Source organism: Microcaecilia unicolor, chromosome 1 (genome assembly GCF_901765095.1).
Source record: "Microcaecilia unicolor chromosome 1, aMicUni1.1, whole genome shotgun sequence".
Classification (NCBI taxonomy): Eukaryota; Metazoa; Chordata; class Amphibia; order Gymnophiona; family Siphonopidae; genus Microcaecilia; species Microcaecilia unicolor.
This window is the reverse complement of record NC_044031.1, coordinates 224229483-224244813: the sequence shown is the minus strand read 5'-3', so window position 1 is coordinate 224244813 and position 15331 is coordinate 224229483. Positions and strand designations below refer to the sequence as shown.

General features: G+C 39.9%; 1 protein-coding gene across 1 annotated transcript in view; it reads right to left on the bottom strand.

Moving 5' to 3' along the window:
- VSTM2A (V-set and transmembrane domain containing 2A) overlaps nucleotides 1-15331 on the bottom strand; it is a 107919-nt gene that overhangs the window by 48197 nt on the left and 44391 nt on the right. The window contains exon 4 of the mRNA XM_030190013.1: nucleotides 2973-3309. Within this exon, the coding sequence (XP_030045873.1) occupies nucleotides 2973-3309 (337 nt within the window). The remainder of the gene's footprint in view (nucleotides 1-2972; nucleotides 3310-15331) is intronic.

The following is a 15331-nucleotide window of genomic DNA, read 5'->3' as shown; positions in this document are numbered from 1 at the left end:
TATTAGAGCTAAAAAAAAAAAAAAATCCTTCAGAAAATGGAAGAAGGATCTGAGTGAAAATAATGTATTTATTTATTTATCTATTTATGGCATTTATATCCCACATTATTCCCACCCATGGACAGGCTCATGGATGGGCCTTACTGTAACTGTACTCCCGGTGAGGAGAGAAATAGAAGTTCTGATCTCCTTAATGCATCTAGACATAGTGAGGTAGCAACGACCAATATCTTACGCCAATCGGCTAGAAGAACAGAAGGACCATCCCAGCGCCGAAAATGGTCAATAGTTGTGACAGTTGAGCAATACCATGTAACAGCTCCCTTAATTGGCAAGATCTCTGTTAAACTCGAAATTATTGACCCCAGAACAGACAGAAAAAACTGATTGAGAAAGATGACATTCCGGTAGACAGAAAAGAAGGAACCAGAAGAAATAATAGGAAACAGTAGAAGGAATGGCAAGTCAAATGCAAAGCGCTGATAAGGAAGCCAGAGACTGGATTGCATCGGAGGCAAAAACACATAGTAAAAACTTTTTAGGTATATTAGAAGCAAGAAGCTGGTAAAAGAACCAGTTGGACCGCTAGACAGTAAAAAAACAGTAAAAAAAAAAAAGGGGGGGCACTCAGGGAAGATAAGGCCATAGTGGAGAGAATAAATTAATTCTTTGCTTTGGTTTTCACCGAGGAAGATGTAGGAGAGATACCAGTGCCAGAAATGGTATTCAATGTTGATGATACAGAAAAACTGATACAAATCTCTGTAAACCTTGAAGTTGTAATGGGGAAATTTGACAAATTGAAGAGTAGCAAATCACCTGGTCTAGATGGTATACATCCCAGAATACAGACAGAACTAAAAAATGAACTTGCAGAGCTACTGTTAGTAATATGTAATTTATCTTTAACATCAAGCATGGTACAGGTAGATTGGAGGGTGACCAATGTAATGCCAGTTTTTAATAAGGGTTCCAGAAGTGATTCAGAAAATTATAGACTAGTGAGCCTGACATTGGTGCTGGGCAAAATGGCAGAGACCATTAAGAAGAACAAAATTATAAAGCATATACATAAGCATGGATTAATTGAGACAAAGCCAACATGGATTCAGTCAAGTGAAATCTTGTCTCACCAATCTACTACATTTCTTTGAAGTGGTGAACAAACATGTGGATAAAGGTGAGTCGGTTGATATTGTGTATCTGGATTTTCAAAAGGCATTTGACAATGTACCTCATGAAAGACTCCAGATGAAATTAGAGAGTCATAGGAAAGGAGGTAATGTCCTATCGTGGATTAAAAGCTGGTTAAAAGATAGAAAACAGAGTACGGTTAAATGGTCAGTATTCTCAATGGAGAAGGATAGATAGTAGGGTTCCCCAGGGGTCTATGCTGGGACTGCTGCTTTTTAACAGGTTATGTTTCATCAAGCTATTTACCATGATTCAGCTCATTACTTGAAAACTGCGGTACACAACATCTTGCTTTTTAAAACTCAGAGCATGTTGGAGATACCTGCATTGCAACATGTGTGCTTGAAACTCACAGGAATGGGTACATTTTTCAACTGCAGACCTACTGAATGTGACAGTTTGCCACTGCGGCTCAAATGTGAGACTTGTGAGTCAGCATTTCGTAAGCACCTCAGAGACTTTTTCTTGTTTAAGGCTTTTTATTGTTTTAAGTGATATATTTGTGATGTGTTCTGATTTTTCTGTTTTTGTATTTTGTCTTTTGTATGTTTTGTAGATGTTTTTATTGTAATCTACTTTGGATAAGGGCGGTGAATAAATAATTAATCTAATCTATAAATGATCTAGAGATGGGAATAACTAGTGAGGCAATTGCATTTGCTGATGACACAAAGATATTCAAAGTTGTTAAATTTCAAGAGGATTGTGAAAAATTGCAAAAGGACCTTATGAGACTGGGCATCCAAATGACAGATGATGTTTTATGTGAGCAAATGCAAAGAGATGAATATGGGAAAGAGGAACCCAAACTATAGCTACGTGATGCAAGGTTCCACATTAGGAGTCACCGACGAGGAAAATAATCTTGGTGTGATCATTGATGATAAGTTGAAACTCTCTGCTCAGTGTGCAGTGGCAGCTAAAAAAGCTAATAGAATGTTAGGAATTATTAGGAAATTAATAGAAAACCAAAATGAGAATGTATAATTCTTTTGTATCGCTCCACCACCATCTATCCACCCCTTGAATATTGTGTGTAATTCATGTCACCACATCTAAAAAAAAATATTGTGGAATTAGAAAAGGTACAGAGAAGGACAACAAAAATTATAAAGGGGATGGGACAACTTCCCTATAGCTAAAGTGGCCGGGGCTCTTCAGCTTGGAGAAAAGACGGCTGAGGGGAGATATGATAGAGGTATATAAAATACTGAGTGAAGTGGAATGGGTAGAGGTGAATCACATGTTTATTCTTTCCAAAAATACTAGGACTTGGGGGCATACAACAAAGCTACCAAGTAGTAGAGTTAAAAAAAACAGATATTTCTTCACTGAATGTCTAATTAAACCCTGGAATTCGTTTAAGTTTGCAACTTTAATAAAAGAGCCTGTGATAGGTGGTGCCACTATATATTTTTGTTAAAGTATATCTTGTCATCCTGATGCTTTCCTGTTAAAGAAATTCCCTAAGTGGAATATCATGCACAAAATGTGAGTAGTTTCTACAGTTACATTTTATCAACAGTCCAAAAATGTATTGAAGGAGTAGGTGTAGAAAAAGCACTGCTCTTTTAACAATGATATGTAAACTTTATAATTGCTCTTCTGCAGCCTATGAGTTTCTTGCCTAATTTTTATTACAGATTAACCATGTCCAACAAGTAGAATCCACCAGCACCAATATTTCACTAACCATATCTGATGAATGTCCCTACATTTAAGACTTTTGGCAAACAGTGGTAATAAAATAAAAACTAACAAAAAATACATGCCCGTACCTGATTGTGGACTTTGTTTTGGAATTTTAGCTTCTGCTGGAGGACTGGAGGTGGATCGTATACGTTGATTGGCGGAACTGTGGATATTGCTGGGAATAGCTGCCGAGACATTTTTGCGAGGTTTCGTATCTTGCAACCACATAGGAGATGCCTCAAAAGCCTGCATTCTTCGAGAGTGGCTATTGCCATTTACTTTCAGAAATGCCTGGGCCTTGTATTCTTGAAGGTCACCATAATTGGCATCTGTTACACGGCACTCATATAATCCTTCATCCTTTTTCCTCACTTTTGAAATTTGTAGCTTGTGTGAGATGTCATTCCCTTGAACTTTGACTGTCTGCAAATTTAAGAGAATAAATATTGCATCAAGAAATGCTGTACAATTGTTTCTTTTCAGAGTACAATGTGTTGGGACATTGAAAAATGACCCTGAAAATGAACTTGTTGCATAAAAAACTTTACATTTTGTTCATTAGCCTTCAATACCTTTTTCTTTTTACCAGGTACATCTATTTATAAATTCATTTTTTAGGATGTGAAGTGGTTAAAGACTTTATGTCTATGGTGACATAGGTCGTTTCTGAAGGTTTCAAGTCTATCTCCATGCAATAAGTAATTTGTTCGGAATATTTTTCTATGAAAATTCTTTACTGTAAGATTGACAGTCAAAAATAATAGACTTTACTTTATACAGTTAAGTGAAAAAATAAAAGTAAAACATATTATGCAAGCTTCCCACATATCAAAGAGCATCTGCTATTAAGTTAGACTACTCTTATCAGTTTGGTTGCTTACACTGGCAATGACCATATTCATTGGTTAGTGTAGTAGGCTGAAATCCTGGGAAACTGGGTTCAGTTCCCACTGCATAGTCTTGTGACCTTGGGCAAGTCACATAGGGGTCCTCTTACTAAGTTGCAGCAGTTTGGAGTGGAGGGGTGGCCTAGTGGTTAGTGCAGCAGACACTGATCTTGGGGAACTGGGTTCAATTCCCACTACAACTCTATGTGACTCTGGGTAAGTCACTTAACCCTCCATTGTCCCAGGTAGAAATAAGTACCTGTATATAACATGTAAACCACTTTGAATGTAGTTGGAAAAAGCACAGAAAGGCAGTATAAGTCCCTTTCCCTATTATTAAGAAATAATAGATTAATTACTACTAAATGCCATTTACCTTCCTATTATCATTCCATTCCACACCAAACGTTTGTAAGCATTTCGTTATGGTAAATGTTGTAGGTGCATTTTGTTACAGGAAGTTATCTTTTATTGAAAGAGACTTTCATTTGACACTCTGTGTGTGGTGTGTACATGTGTGGGGGGGGGGGGGGGGGGGGGCAGGGGGTATCTGTTAAAATGTACCCTTTACAGGGAGTTGTAAACAGACTAGAGATGGAGCAGCACTGACTGAACAGGAGATACTACCTCATCCCCATGGTAATATTCTGCAGATCATCCCTGTAGGAATCACAATGTGTGATGCAGTATTATTGCTTTGCCTGTTACTATATCATATTATTTTGTTACATTTTGTACCCCGTGCTTTCCCACTCATGGCAGGCTCAATGCGGCTTACATGGGGCAATGGAGGGTTAAGTGACTTGCCCAGAGTCACACGGAGCTGCCTGTGCCTGAAGTGGGAATTGAACTCAGTTCCTCAGCTCCCCAGGACCAAAGTCCACCACCCTAACCACTAGGACATTCCACTCCAGATGAACTTTTATAGCTGGGTGAGCTCTGAAAGGAGAACCCATATTGTATCTCAGAAAGCTGCTTCTAAGAAGCTCCTGTAATTGCCTCGTCTCCTTTCAGGGTGAGATTTTGCAAAGCTCATTTTTACCATACAGTCAGTTTACCTCTATGGAGAAGGGCAAACTATCTTTTGATATGCAGGACTGTTGAAAGCTCATCATACCTTTGCAGTAGAGTATTGCAGACAAAAAAGAAAAAAACACCCTGTGGTAGCCTAGTAGAAAGTTTCTTCCTGTAGATGAAACAAGCCTTCCCCCAACATCTTTGGGTAAGGAAGGTGGTAGGTATGTTGAGCTTTATCAATTACAGAAAAGTGTAAGTTTTTGTAAATAATCAGGATTCTGTGGAGCTCATCTGACTGATGAGAAGTAGGTACAAACTATAAATTTGCTTCATGTTAATGGAATCTCTTCTTGTCTATCATGTATTAACATTTTCGAAGCTGCCACTTCAGAAGTGATCATGGAGGTTTACAATTCTAAAACTTATAAAAAGAGAAGAATGCCATAAAATACAGGATAACTCTAAGCAATCACACAAGAAATATACAGCCTAGCAATGACAATGAAGGAGTTTTTAGCAAATTTCATAAGAGATCACCTAAGTTGGAAGCATAAGTAGGTACATATATTGAGATTATTTTATAAACATATAGTAACATAGTAACATAGTAGATGACGGCAGAAAAAGACCTTCACGGGCCATCCAGTCTGCCCAAGAAGATAAATTCATATGTGCTACTTTTTTATTTGTACTGTTCTCTTCAGGGCACAGACCGTATAAGTCTGCCCAGCACTATCCCCGCCTCCCAACCACCAGCCCCGGCACAGACCGTATAAGTGTGCCCAGCACTAGCCCCGCCTCCCAACCACCAGCTCTGCCACTCATTCTAGGCTAAGCTCCTGAGGATCCCTTCCTTCTGCACAGGATTCCTTTATGTTTATCCCACGCATGTTTGAATTCCGTTACTGTTTTCATCTCCACCACCTCCTGCGGGAGGGCATTCCAAGCATCCATCACCCTCTCTGTGAAAAAATACTTCCTGACATTCTTCTTGAGTCTGCCCCCCTTCAATCTCATTTCAGGCCCTCTCGTTCTACCGCCTTCCCATCTCCGGATAATTCATATTATCCCATCAGGGATAATTCTATAAAGTGGATGCTAACAATTATGCACTGAATAAATGTGTAAATGTTTAGATTACTAGCATATATGTATACATCTGTACACATATGTGTTCAAATGCCCAAATTCCATGTAAACACTATTCTGTAATTAGGTGCATATTTTACAGATAGGCATACACATAGGCAGAATCTGAGGGGAGCATGGACGACACTCACACTTACATGCATAAGAGTGAATTCTATATGGCATCAAAAAAAATCAGCACCGATAAAAGCACTATTCTATAAACCGTGCCTACAGCTAGGTGCAGTTTACAGAATAGCACTTATGCCTGGCAATCATGGCTAACTTTAGGTGCAACCATTTGAACCAGTGGCATAGCTAGGTGGGGCCACAGGGGCCTGGGCCCCCTAAATTTGCTCTGGGCCCCCGGTTGGCTGGTGGGAGTCCCCCAACCACCGCTAGCTGAAGACTTTGTTCAGTGCTGGTCTGTGATGTCGCTGCCAAATTGCCTGCCCTGCTCTCTCTTCCCCTCACGTCGGGCACGCTCTTTTTAGTGAAATTGAGCATGCTCAGTTTTGTTAAAAGGAGCATGCCGGACATGAGGGGAAGAGAGAGCAGGGCAGGCAATGTGGTGGTGCCGGAGACCAGTGCTGGATGAAGTCTTCAGATGGCGGGGGTTAGGGACCCCTGCCAGCCAAGATGTACGGCGGTGGCAGTGGGCGGCCGGGGAGGGGGATTGCGTTTGGGCAGTGACCAAAATGTCCCACCTTGGGCTCTGTCCCCTTTCTCCTTGAGGTCTGGCTATGTCCCTGATTTGAACCAACTGAAATAGCAGCTGTTTCCCAAATCCTAAACATTTAGCCCCCTTCTGAAATATCATGCCCTTGTCTCAGCCAAAACACATCCAAACCACGCCCACTTGCCATTTGCACACACTTGGGTTTGAGATGTGCATATCCTGGCTTTATAAAATGGGGACACATAGGTTTATAAAAGATACACATTTAAATGCCAGTTTATGTTGCTCCTGGCTATTTAAATCATTTTGAATATCTACCACTTAGTGCCTAAAATAGGCACCCTTTTATAGAATTGTTTTCTTAAAGATCAGACTGATATCTGATATATAGTTAAGGGCCTATATATGTAAGAGAACCCATCATCGGAAGAGCAGACTTTACCTTACCAATTACCAATTCTAACTTTAGAGTTTTAGATGTCACAATGGTCTATTACCTTAGGTAAACATTTCTGTTCTTGAAATGGGTCTTTATACTTAAAAAAAAAATAACCTCTTCCTTCTTCCTCAAAGAAAGAAGGAGGAAAAAAATATTTGTTAATTAAATATGATTAAATGATGTATGCAGAAAAAAAAGGTGTTACACTCTGTCTTTTATGATAACAAGTCTTCTATTAATTAAAATGTTGTTATGTAAATGTATTAAGTTTTAATTACATTTCCATTAAATGTAGAAAGGTATTTTAAGGTAATAACTCAGGGGTCCTTTTACTAAGCAAGCTGGGGGAAAAGGGGGCCTGCACTGGCATCAGCACGTGCTTTTGATGCACGTTGAGGCTCCCTTTTACCACAACGGGTAAAAGGCTGTTTTAAAAAAAAAAAAAAAAGAAATGATTGTGTGGCCATTTCGGGCGGGGGGGGGGGGGGGGGGAAATCACTTACCACCATCCATTGACGTGGCGGTAAGGACTTGCGCACTAACCCAGTGGTAACCAGGCAGTTCATGGCACTGTCTGATTGCAACCTGGTAGATAGCGGTACTACAAAAATACAAATATTTTTGTAGCACCGGACATGGTGCGGGCTGGGGGTGGGAACTACCATCAGGTTGCTACAGTAGCCCTGCGATACTTCTGGTTTAGGGAGCAATAAGCCCATGTTGGGCTTACCGCCATTTAGTAAAAGAACCCCTCACCAAACAATTCTTAAATGTTTCAAAATTAAATTCACTTTTCCCTTGTTTAAATAAATTCAGCTGAAGTTTTACAATAAGGGCCCTATTTACTAAGGTGCGCTAGCATTTTTAGCTCGTGTTAAAAATCAGCATGTGCTAAACTCTAGAGACACCCATATATTCCTATGGGTGTCGCTAGCATTTATTGTGCGCTAACCATTAGCGCATGCTAAAAATGCTAGCGTGCCTATAGCGCAGCTTAGTAAACAGGACCCTAAAGTGTATTAACTTCTCTTACAGACACTTTTCACTTCAAGATTCTCATAGAACAGCATAAATCTTCAATTCAGTTATTATGATTTTGTTAACAAGGATTTAATCCGCTACCCAAACTGCAAAGGTGTAACTTACAAATCTATCCACGACAAAAGGTTCTCCTACCTCACTTCCCAAGCATGGAACGCCCTGCTCTCAAGCCACAGGAAATTAAGCAACTATCTTGTATTTTGCAAAACACTGAAATCCCACCTCTTCAAAAAAATGTTTACCTTCACAAAACAAGAACAAAGTACACAACCTGACAACTGAACAGGACCACGTACCAGCCAAACCAAAAAATGACATTCCTAGCACATCCCTTATCTCATTCATGGCTCTACAAATCGGAAGTCTATCACAATATGGATCCCCTTTCGCAATATCCTTAACTCCGCTGACCAGTTACAACTCATAACCTCCCTATTAGAATGCAAAGACGGTAGCAACACAGCAGTCCCTTACTACACAACTAATCTGGTAATACACCCAGTGCCGTAGCGAGGGCTAATGGCACCTGGGGCAGGTCGCCGCTGCGCACCACCCCTCCGGGTGCAGCATGGCGCGACCCCCCACCTCTGCGGCGCACCCCCCTGGACCGCAACCCCCCCTGACTGCATTCTTACCTGCAGGAGGGCCGATCCGCCCCGAGTGCACATCACTCGGAGCTGCGTCGGCCCTGCTGGTTCCCTGCTCTCTCTGCCCCGGAACAGGAAGTAACCTGTTCTGGGGCAGAGAGAGCAAGGAACCAGCAGGGCCGGCACCCCCCGAGTGCATGCACCCGGGGCGGACTGCCCCTCCCGCCCCTTCCGCCCCCCTTCCTACGCCACTGAATACACCTGAAGACTATAGACTTATTCTGAATCATTAATATAGCTGGCCCATCATAATGTTGCTAAACCTGTTAACTACTCTTATTTGCTGCTAGTCTTAAAATGTAAACCATTGATATCTGCTGTCCCATTTCTCAAATGTAAGCCAACTCAACTATACATGCTACACTGTAAGCCACATAGAACCAAACCTGATTTGGATAATGTGGGTTATACGACCAAATAAATGAAATGAAATGAAATCCAATAAATCAGATAAGTAGTACAACTTTCATTAACTCTCAAAGCTTTATCTTTCTTCTCAGATTAAATTAACTTTAAAGAACTTATTCTTTTATTATGTGTTTTGCTTCTTCTGGTAAATGACAATCTTCCTTTCAACTAATTAAACCTATGTAGGTAAGTATAAAGGATAAAGCTTTACCTCATGTAAGTGTTTAATTTTTCTTTGCTCAGAATTTTTCTGTCAAGTATGTGAAACATGTTTAGTGTATTTCTATTCATTCTTTGAATGTGATGAAAGTGTGTGCATTGGTGAAGAAGACTTATCTGACTTTTAACTTCTCATTCTTTTCTTTCATGTTGGGGTTGGCCCTTTTTCTTCTTTTGTAGATGATGGTCTTCAGTACCTGTAAGTATCTTTACACAAAATAAAGGAATAAAACTACCTTCTTATCTGGATGTGTGCGCCCTAGCTCTGTGTTCCTGACAGAAGTCTGGATTCCTATACTGTGGAACAAATCTAACTTTTCCAAAAATAAAAATAAATGTATTAATCTCTTTCTAGATTTCCTGTTCCATTCTTTACTTAAATCCCGTGTTCTATTGTATTTAATCTTCTGTTGGGTCTGATGTTTTCAGAGAAATGCTTCTCCACATTCATCTCTCACTCTTTCTACATTCAATCCTCACTAACATTTAACCAGTAAGTTCCAAAATTAAGAACTGGTTAATATTATTTGCCTTAAATTAAAGTGATGGAGAATTAAATACAATATTCTTCAAGAGAAATATTATATTCAATTCTCTATTTAAAATTCAAAAACTGAGACACATTAAATTCAAAATTTCCTCTGATCAAAAGCCTTTCACTTGTACATACTACTTTAAATGCCACCTTATTTTATTTAAAATAAATTCCTTTACATCAAGTTCTATTAAGTACTACACGTTCCTCAATTAAGAATTATGTTTCTTTCAGATACTAATCTCAAGAAATGGTAATATTCAGAGAAAAAAATCAATGTATATTTTTTCTTATGAGATCATTCCAATATTTGAATATAAACCAAATGTTATTTTAAAAACATAGTTTACACAATTCTCAGCTATCAAATAAGTTATTCAAATTTTTTTGAAATAGCTCTAAAATCAGTGTATTTCATTCACATGGCAAAAATTAAAAATATTATTGATAGGTATCTTGTTTCTGCAGTGGATTGATTAGGGGCTCTTTTACTAGTGCAATGGTGTTTGTTCTTACCGCCCACTAAGGAGATAAATCTATAATAGTGCACCTATATTTAGGTGCGTATAGGCTACCTATTCTGTAAAAGAAAGTAGGAGCCTAGTGTACCTAAATGAATGAGGTATATGTATAATTTATATTATTCTATATTATGGTACATATAAGTCTGAGTCCCACCTGCGCTTTGCCCATATACCATCTATGTGCATGCCAAGCTCTACAATATGTGCTCTCAAAGATATGTGTACATTTAGAGAATAGTGCTCAGGCATATTATTGGCCTATGTGCATACATGTGCAAGTATTCTAAACCATTAAATGCATAACTGTTAGTGTTAGTGCCTTACTTTATAGAATGACTGCCATAATATGGGGTCATTTTATATCTGGGCACCTCTTTAGTAAGCAATACAGAGTAGGATAAGGGTAGAAGTACACTTAATTATAACTGGAGTGGTAAAATTCGTACAGTTTGAAGTAATAGGATTATGTGGAAGGGGTATTGTTCATTTCTTAGATCGAAAGATGTGATGCATTGTTCTGGAATTAGTTCGGGTCTGCTGGGTAGGCTTTCCAGAAGAGGCGAGGTCTTTTCGAAATTTTAGATGGGTGTTCACAGTTTTAATGTTTCTAGGTAAAGCGTTCCAGAGCTAGGTGCAAATATAGGAAAAGCTGGATGCATATGTTGATTTGTATTTTAGTCCTTTACAGTTTGGGCAATGCAGGTTTAGAAACGTTCTTCATGATTCAATGATGTTTCTAGTTGGTAAGTCAATAAGTTTGGTCATGTAGGTTGGGGCCAGACTATGGATTATTTTGTGCACCAGAGTACAAATTTTGAAGGCTATTCGTTCATTGATTGGTAGCCAGTGCAGTATTTCATGATGGGGTTTTGCACTTTTGAATCTTGTCTTTCTGAAAATGAGTCTAGCTGCCATGTTCTGCGTGGTCCGGAGTTTCCTTAAGATCTGTTCTTTGCATTTCGCATATACAGCGTTACAGTAGTCAACATGTGAAAACCATTGTTTGAATTATGTTACAGAAAGTTTCCCTTGGGAAGAATTGTTTGATCTGTTTGAGTTTCCACATTGCATGGGACATTTTCTTCGTGGTGGCAGAGGCTTGGCTCTCCAGAGATAGGTTGGTGTCAATAGTAATTCCAAGGATCTTCACTTTGGATATGGACATTGACTCTGAAACACATTGTATCGGCACTGTTTTTGAAGTGAGCAGCATTAATGTTGTAGATGAAGTGGAAAAGTAAAGGTTTAATGTACAATTCTGATATGTTTTGCAGTGGATATGCCACTTGTAAAAATATCTGAACTTAAAAAAGCCTGAAGTGCTCAAATATGATTTACTAATGTATCAAAGCATGCTTGGAAAAAATATGTGTTTCTTAATTACAGTGTTGGATGCTGCATGCATTTTTCTTAATTACAATGAGTGCTATTGCATGAATGAAACCATCATTAACGTCAAAGATTACGATTGTAAAGCTATGCTGTAATTTTTCACCTGCTCTTTATCAATATAATACAGTATATAATGTTTCATTAATAATTTTAAAAAGCTCAATTTCTGGAACAAATATAAAGAGAAAAACTGCACTTTAGGATGCTTGGTGGAGGGGGGAGGACAGTGAGCTCTGTCCTCGTGGCATTATCAGTAAAAGTGAGCCAGTTGATACAGAGGCAGATTCAAGAAAAAGTGCTGAAACTTACATATGAAAAATGTGGGTGCTAAGCGTCAATTCATTAACAGCAATTACATGCACAATGACCAATACCGAATAGAGTGCAAGTCAGCATACAGATGCCTAACTTTAGGTGTGAGCACTTACGCTCTGTCAAAGGCTGGTGTAAATGATTGTGCCTAAAGTTTGCAGTTGCATACATAAGTCATAATATTCTATAACTTACTCATGCCCATGCAAGACACGCCCATGGTCCGCCCCTGTACACGCCCCCTTCATAGTTGTGCGGTATAGCATCTAGGCTCTAAGGAGGAGGTTCTATATTTGGCGCCTACAAAATGGGCGCTGAAAAACTAAGCGTTTTCTATAATCTAAAGTTATAGAATACGCTTAGTTGATATTTCAGTGCTTAAATCTGTGCACATTCATTCACACCAAGGAAAACATGGTGTAAATTTTGGTGTGTAGATTTAGGTGCACTGGGCCATATTTACTAACTAGGTGCCTACATTTTTGAACATCCACAAAATGCCCATTTCCACACTCATAGCCATGCCCCCTTTGCCTGCGCATGTTAGAAGTTCAATGCACATCATTACAGAATGTGCTTAGCGAGTTGTTTGCCTATATTCTAATTAGTGCCAATTAGTGTTCATTATTGCTTGTTAAGTGCTGTTATCAGCGCTCATTAGTTAGCTAAGCTTGTTAAATTGCATGCATTGCTATAGAATATGTGCCTATATTGACGCCGATCTCTAGGTACACTATACAGAATCTGGGGTAAGGGCCAGATTCTATATAAGGCTTCTAAAACATCCACGCAGTAAACATTTCCGACTAAGCATATTCTATATGTTTCACCTAGATTTAGGTGCGATATATAGAATACGCTTAGTTGATATCTCAGTGCCTAAAACTGCGTGCCTCCATTTACACCAATAAAAATGTGATGTAAATCCCTGTGTGTAGATTTATGCACACTGGGCCATATTCTATAACTACATGTGTAAATTTTGGAATACCTGTGAGAAGCCCATTTCCCTGTCCTTAACTATGCCCCTTTTGAACTGTGCGCATTAGAATTTAGGCGCTGTTCATTACAGAATACACTAACGGCCCTGTTTACTCAGAAGCATTGTAGGTGCACACACGTTTTAGCGCGTGCTCTGATAGAGACACCCATTATATTCCTATGGGTGTCTCTAGCATTAGCACATGCTAATTTTTACCGTGCACTAGAAAGTGTGCGCGTCTACAGCGCGGCTTAGTAAACAGAACCCTTAGTGAGTTGTGAGCGTAAATTCTAATTATTGCCAATTAGTATTCACTTGTTAGGTGCTGTTATCAATGCTGATTAGCTTGTTAAGCCAATTACGTTACGCATGTTGCTAAGGAATACGCTTAGATTTCAGCACCTCCAAGAGAAGACACCCCTTCACCTTAAGAGCACAGCCCAGAGAATGCATGCATACATGCATCCACTGGTAACATGCCTGGTCTGTAGAATGCTGAATTGCTGGAGGGTTGATATAAGGGCAGAAAAAAGAGATGTGGGAAATACCTAAGTTCATGGGAGTAACAGTCATCCTAAGACACATGAATAAAAAATGCTAAGGCAAAAAATAAGGCATACAGGGAGCTTCCACCTAAACTCAATAAATTGTCACAATGGAACCAATTAGTGCGTGATAACAGACTCCGCGAATCGAGCAATTAGCCTCAATTTGGAAGTTAGAGATAGCTGAGGCACTGAAAGCTCACGATATGTAATACATGTTTGAGGAATTGCCAATGGTTACCTCAGATGCCCTACTCCAGGAAATACAGTATAAAATATTATGCAGGGTGTTCATAACCAAACAGAAGGGGATGAAGTGGGGTTTTGGGATGATGATACCTGTAGCAAATGTAAAATATGTGCTGGGACCTTTTTCCATTCTTATTTTGAAATGTCCTTCTTTACAACCCTTATAGTCCAAAGCAATAACAGTCATTGAATCTGTACTACAGAAGCACACTAAATATAGGGTATTATTGATGGGAGTTAGAACCCCTTTAGGTCAGACAGCATGGCAGAAGCTCCCTGTAGATTTGCAATTCTGGCCACACTCCTGGTTAGGAGATGCATACTGCAATCCTGAGTAGCTACAATTGTTCCATCTAGTGCTTCATGGTTGAATACAATGTGTGAGATGGTGAACGGGTATGTAGATCCGTGAATCAAAACACCAGTTATATTGAACTAGCAATCTCTTGCTCTGTGGCAGAGATTTATACATGTGTATCTCGGACATACTCCTTAACAGCTATTAGGTAGCATCTGTTGAATAGGTGAAGACTAGGATGAGGAGGGGGGCAAGAGGGAAGTTATGATGGGGTGGGGCATAAAGAAAAATGGATCCTACTTTTACGATATGGATCAAATGTGAGTGTTGGCTCTCTCTTTTTTTTTTACCTTGTTATGTTTTTGCTGACATAAGCAGTACTGTTTTTGAGGTTTTTACTTTGTTACTGCAATTAGGGATCATTAACAAAGAAATTCAACTAGCTTAAAGATGACTTGGAGGGGCATAATCGAAAGGGACGCCCAAGTTTTGCTGAGGATGTCCTCGCAAAACGTCCCGGTGGAGGGGCGGAGAAACCCATATTATCGATAATACGGTCGGGGACCTGAAATTTAGGTCATCCTTAGAGATGGTCATCCCTAGACTTGGTCGTTTCTGATTTTCGGCGATAATAGAAACCAAGGACGCCCATCTCAGAAATGACAAAATGCAAGCCCTTTGGTCATGGGAGGAGCCAGCATTCTTAGTGCACTGGTCCCCCTCACATGCCAGGACACCAACCGGGCACCCTAGGGGGCACTGCAGTGGACTTCAGAAATTGCTCCCAGGTACATAGCTCCCTTACCTTGTGTTCTGAGCACCCCAAATCCCACTACTCACAACTGTACACCACCACTATAGCCCTTCCGGGTGAAGGAGGCACCTAGATGTGGGTACAGTGGGTTTGTGGTGGGTTTTGGAGGGCTCACATTTACCATCTCAAGTGTGGCAGGTAGGGGGGATGGGCCTGGGTCTGCGTGCCTGAAGTGCACTGCATCCACTAAAACTGCTCCAGGGACCTGCATACTGCTGTGATGGAGCTGAGTCACGACATCTGAGGCTGTCATAGAGGCTGGCACAAAATATTTTAAAAGATGTTTTATTGAGGGTGGGAGGGGGTTACTGACCACTGGGGGAGTAAGG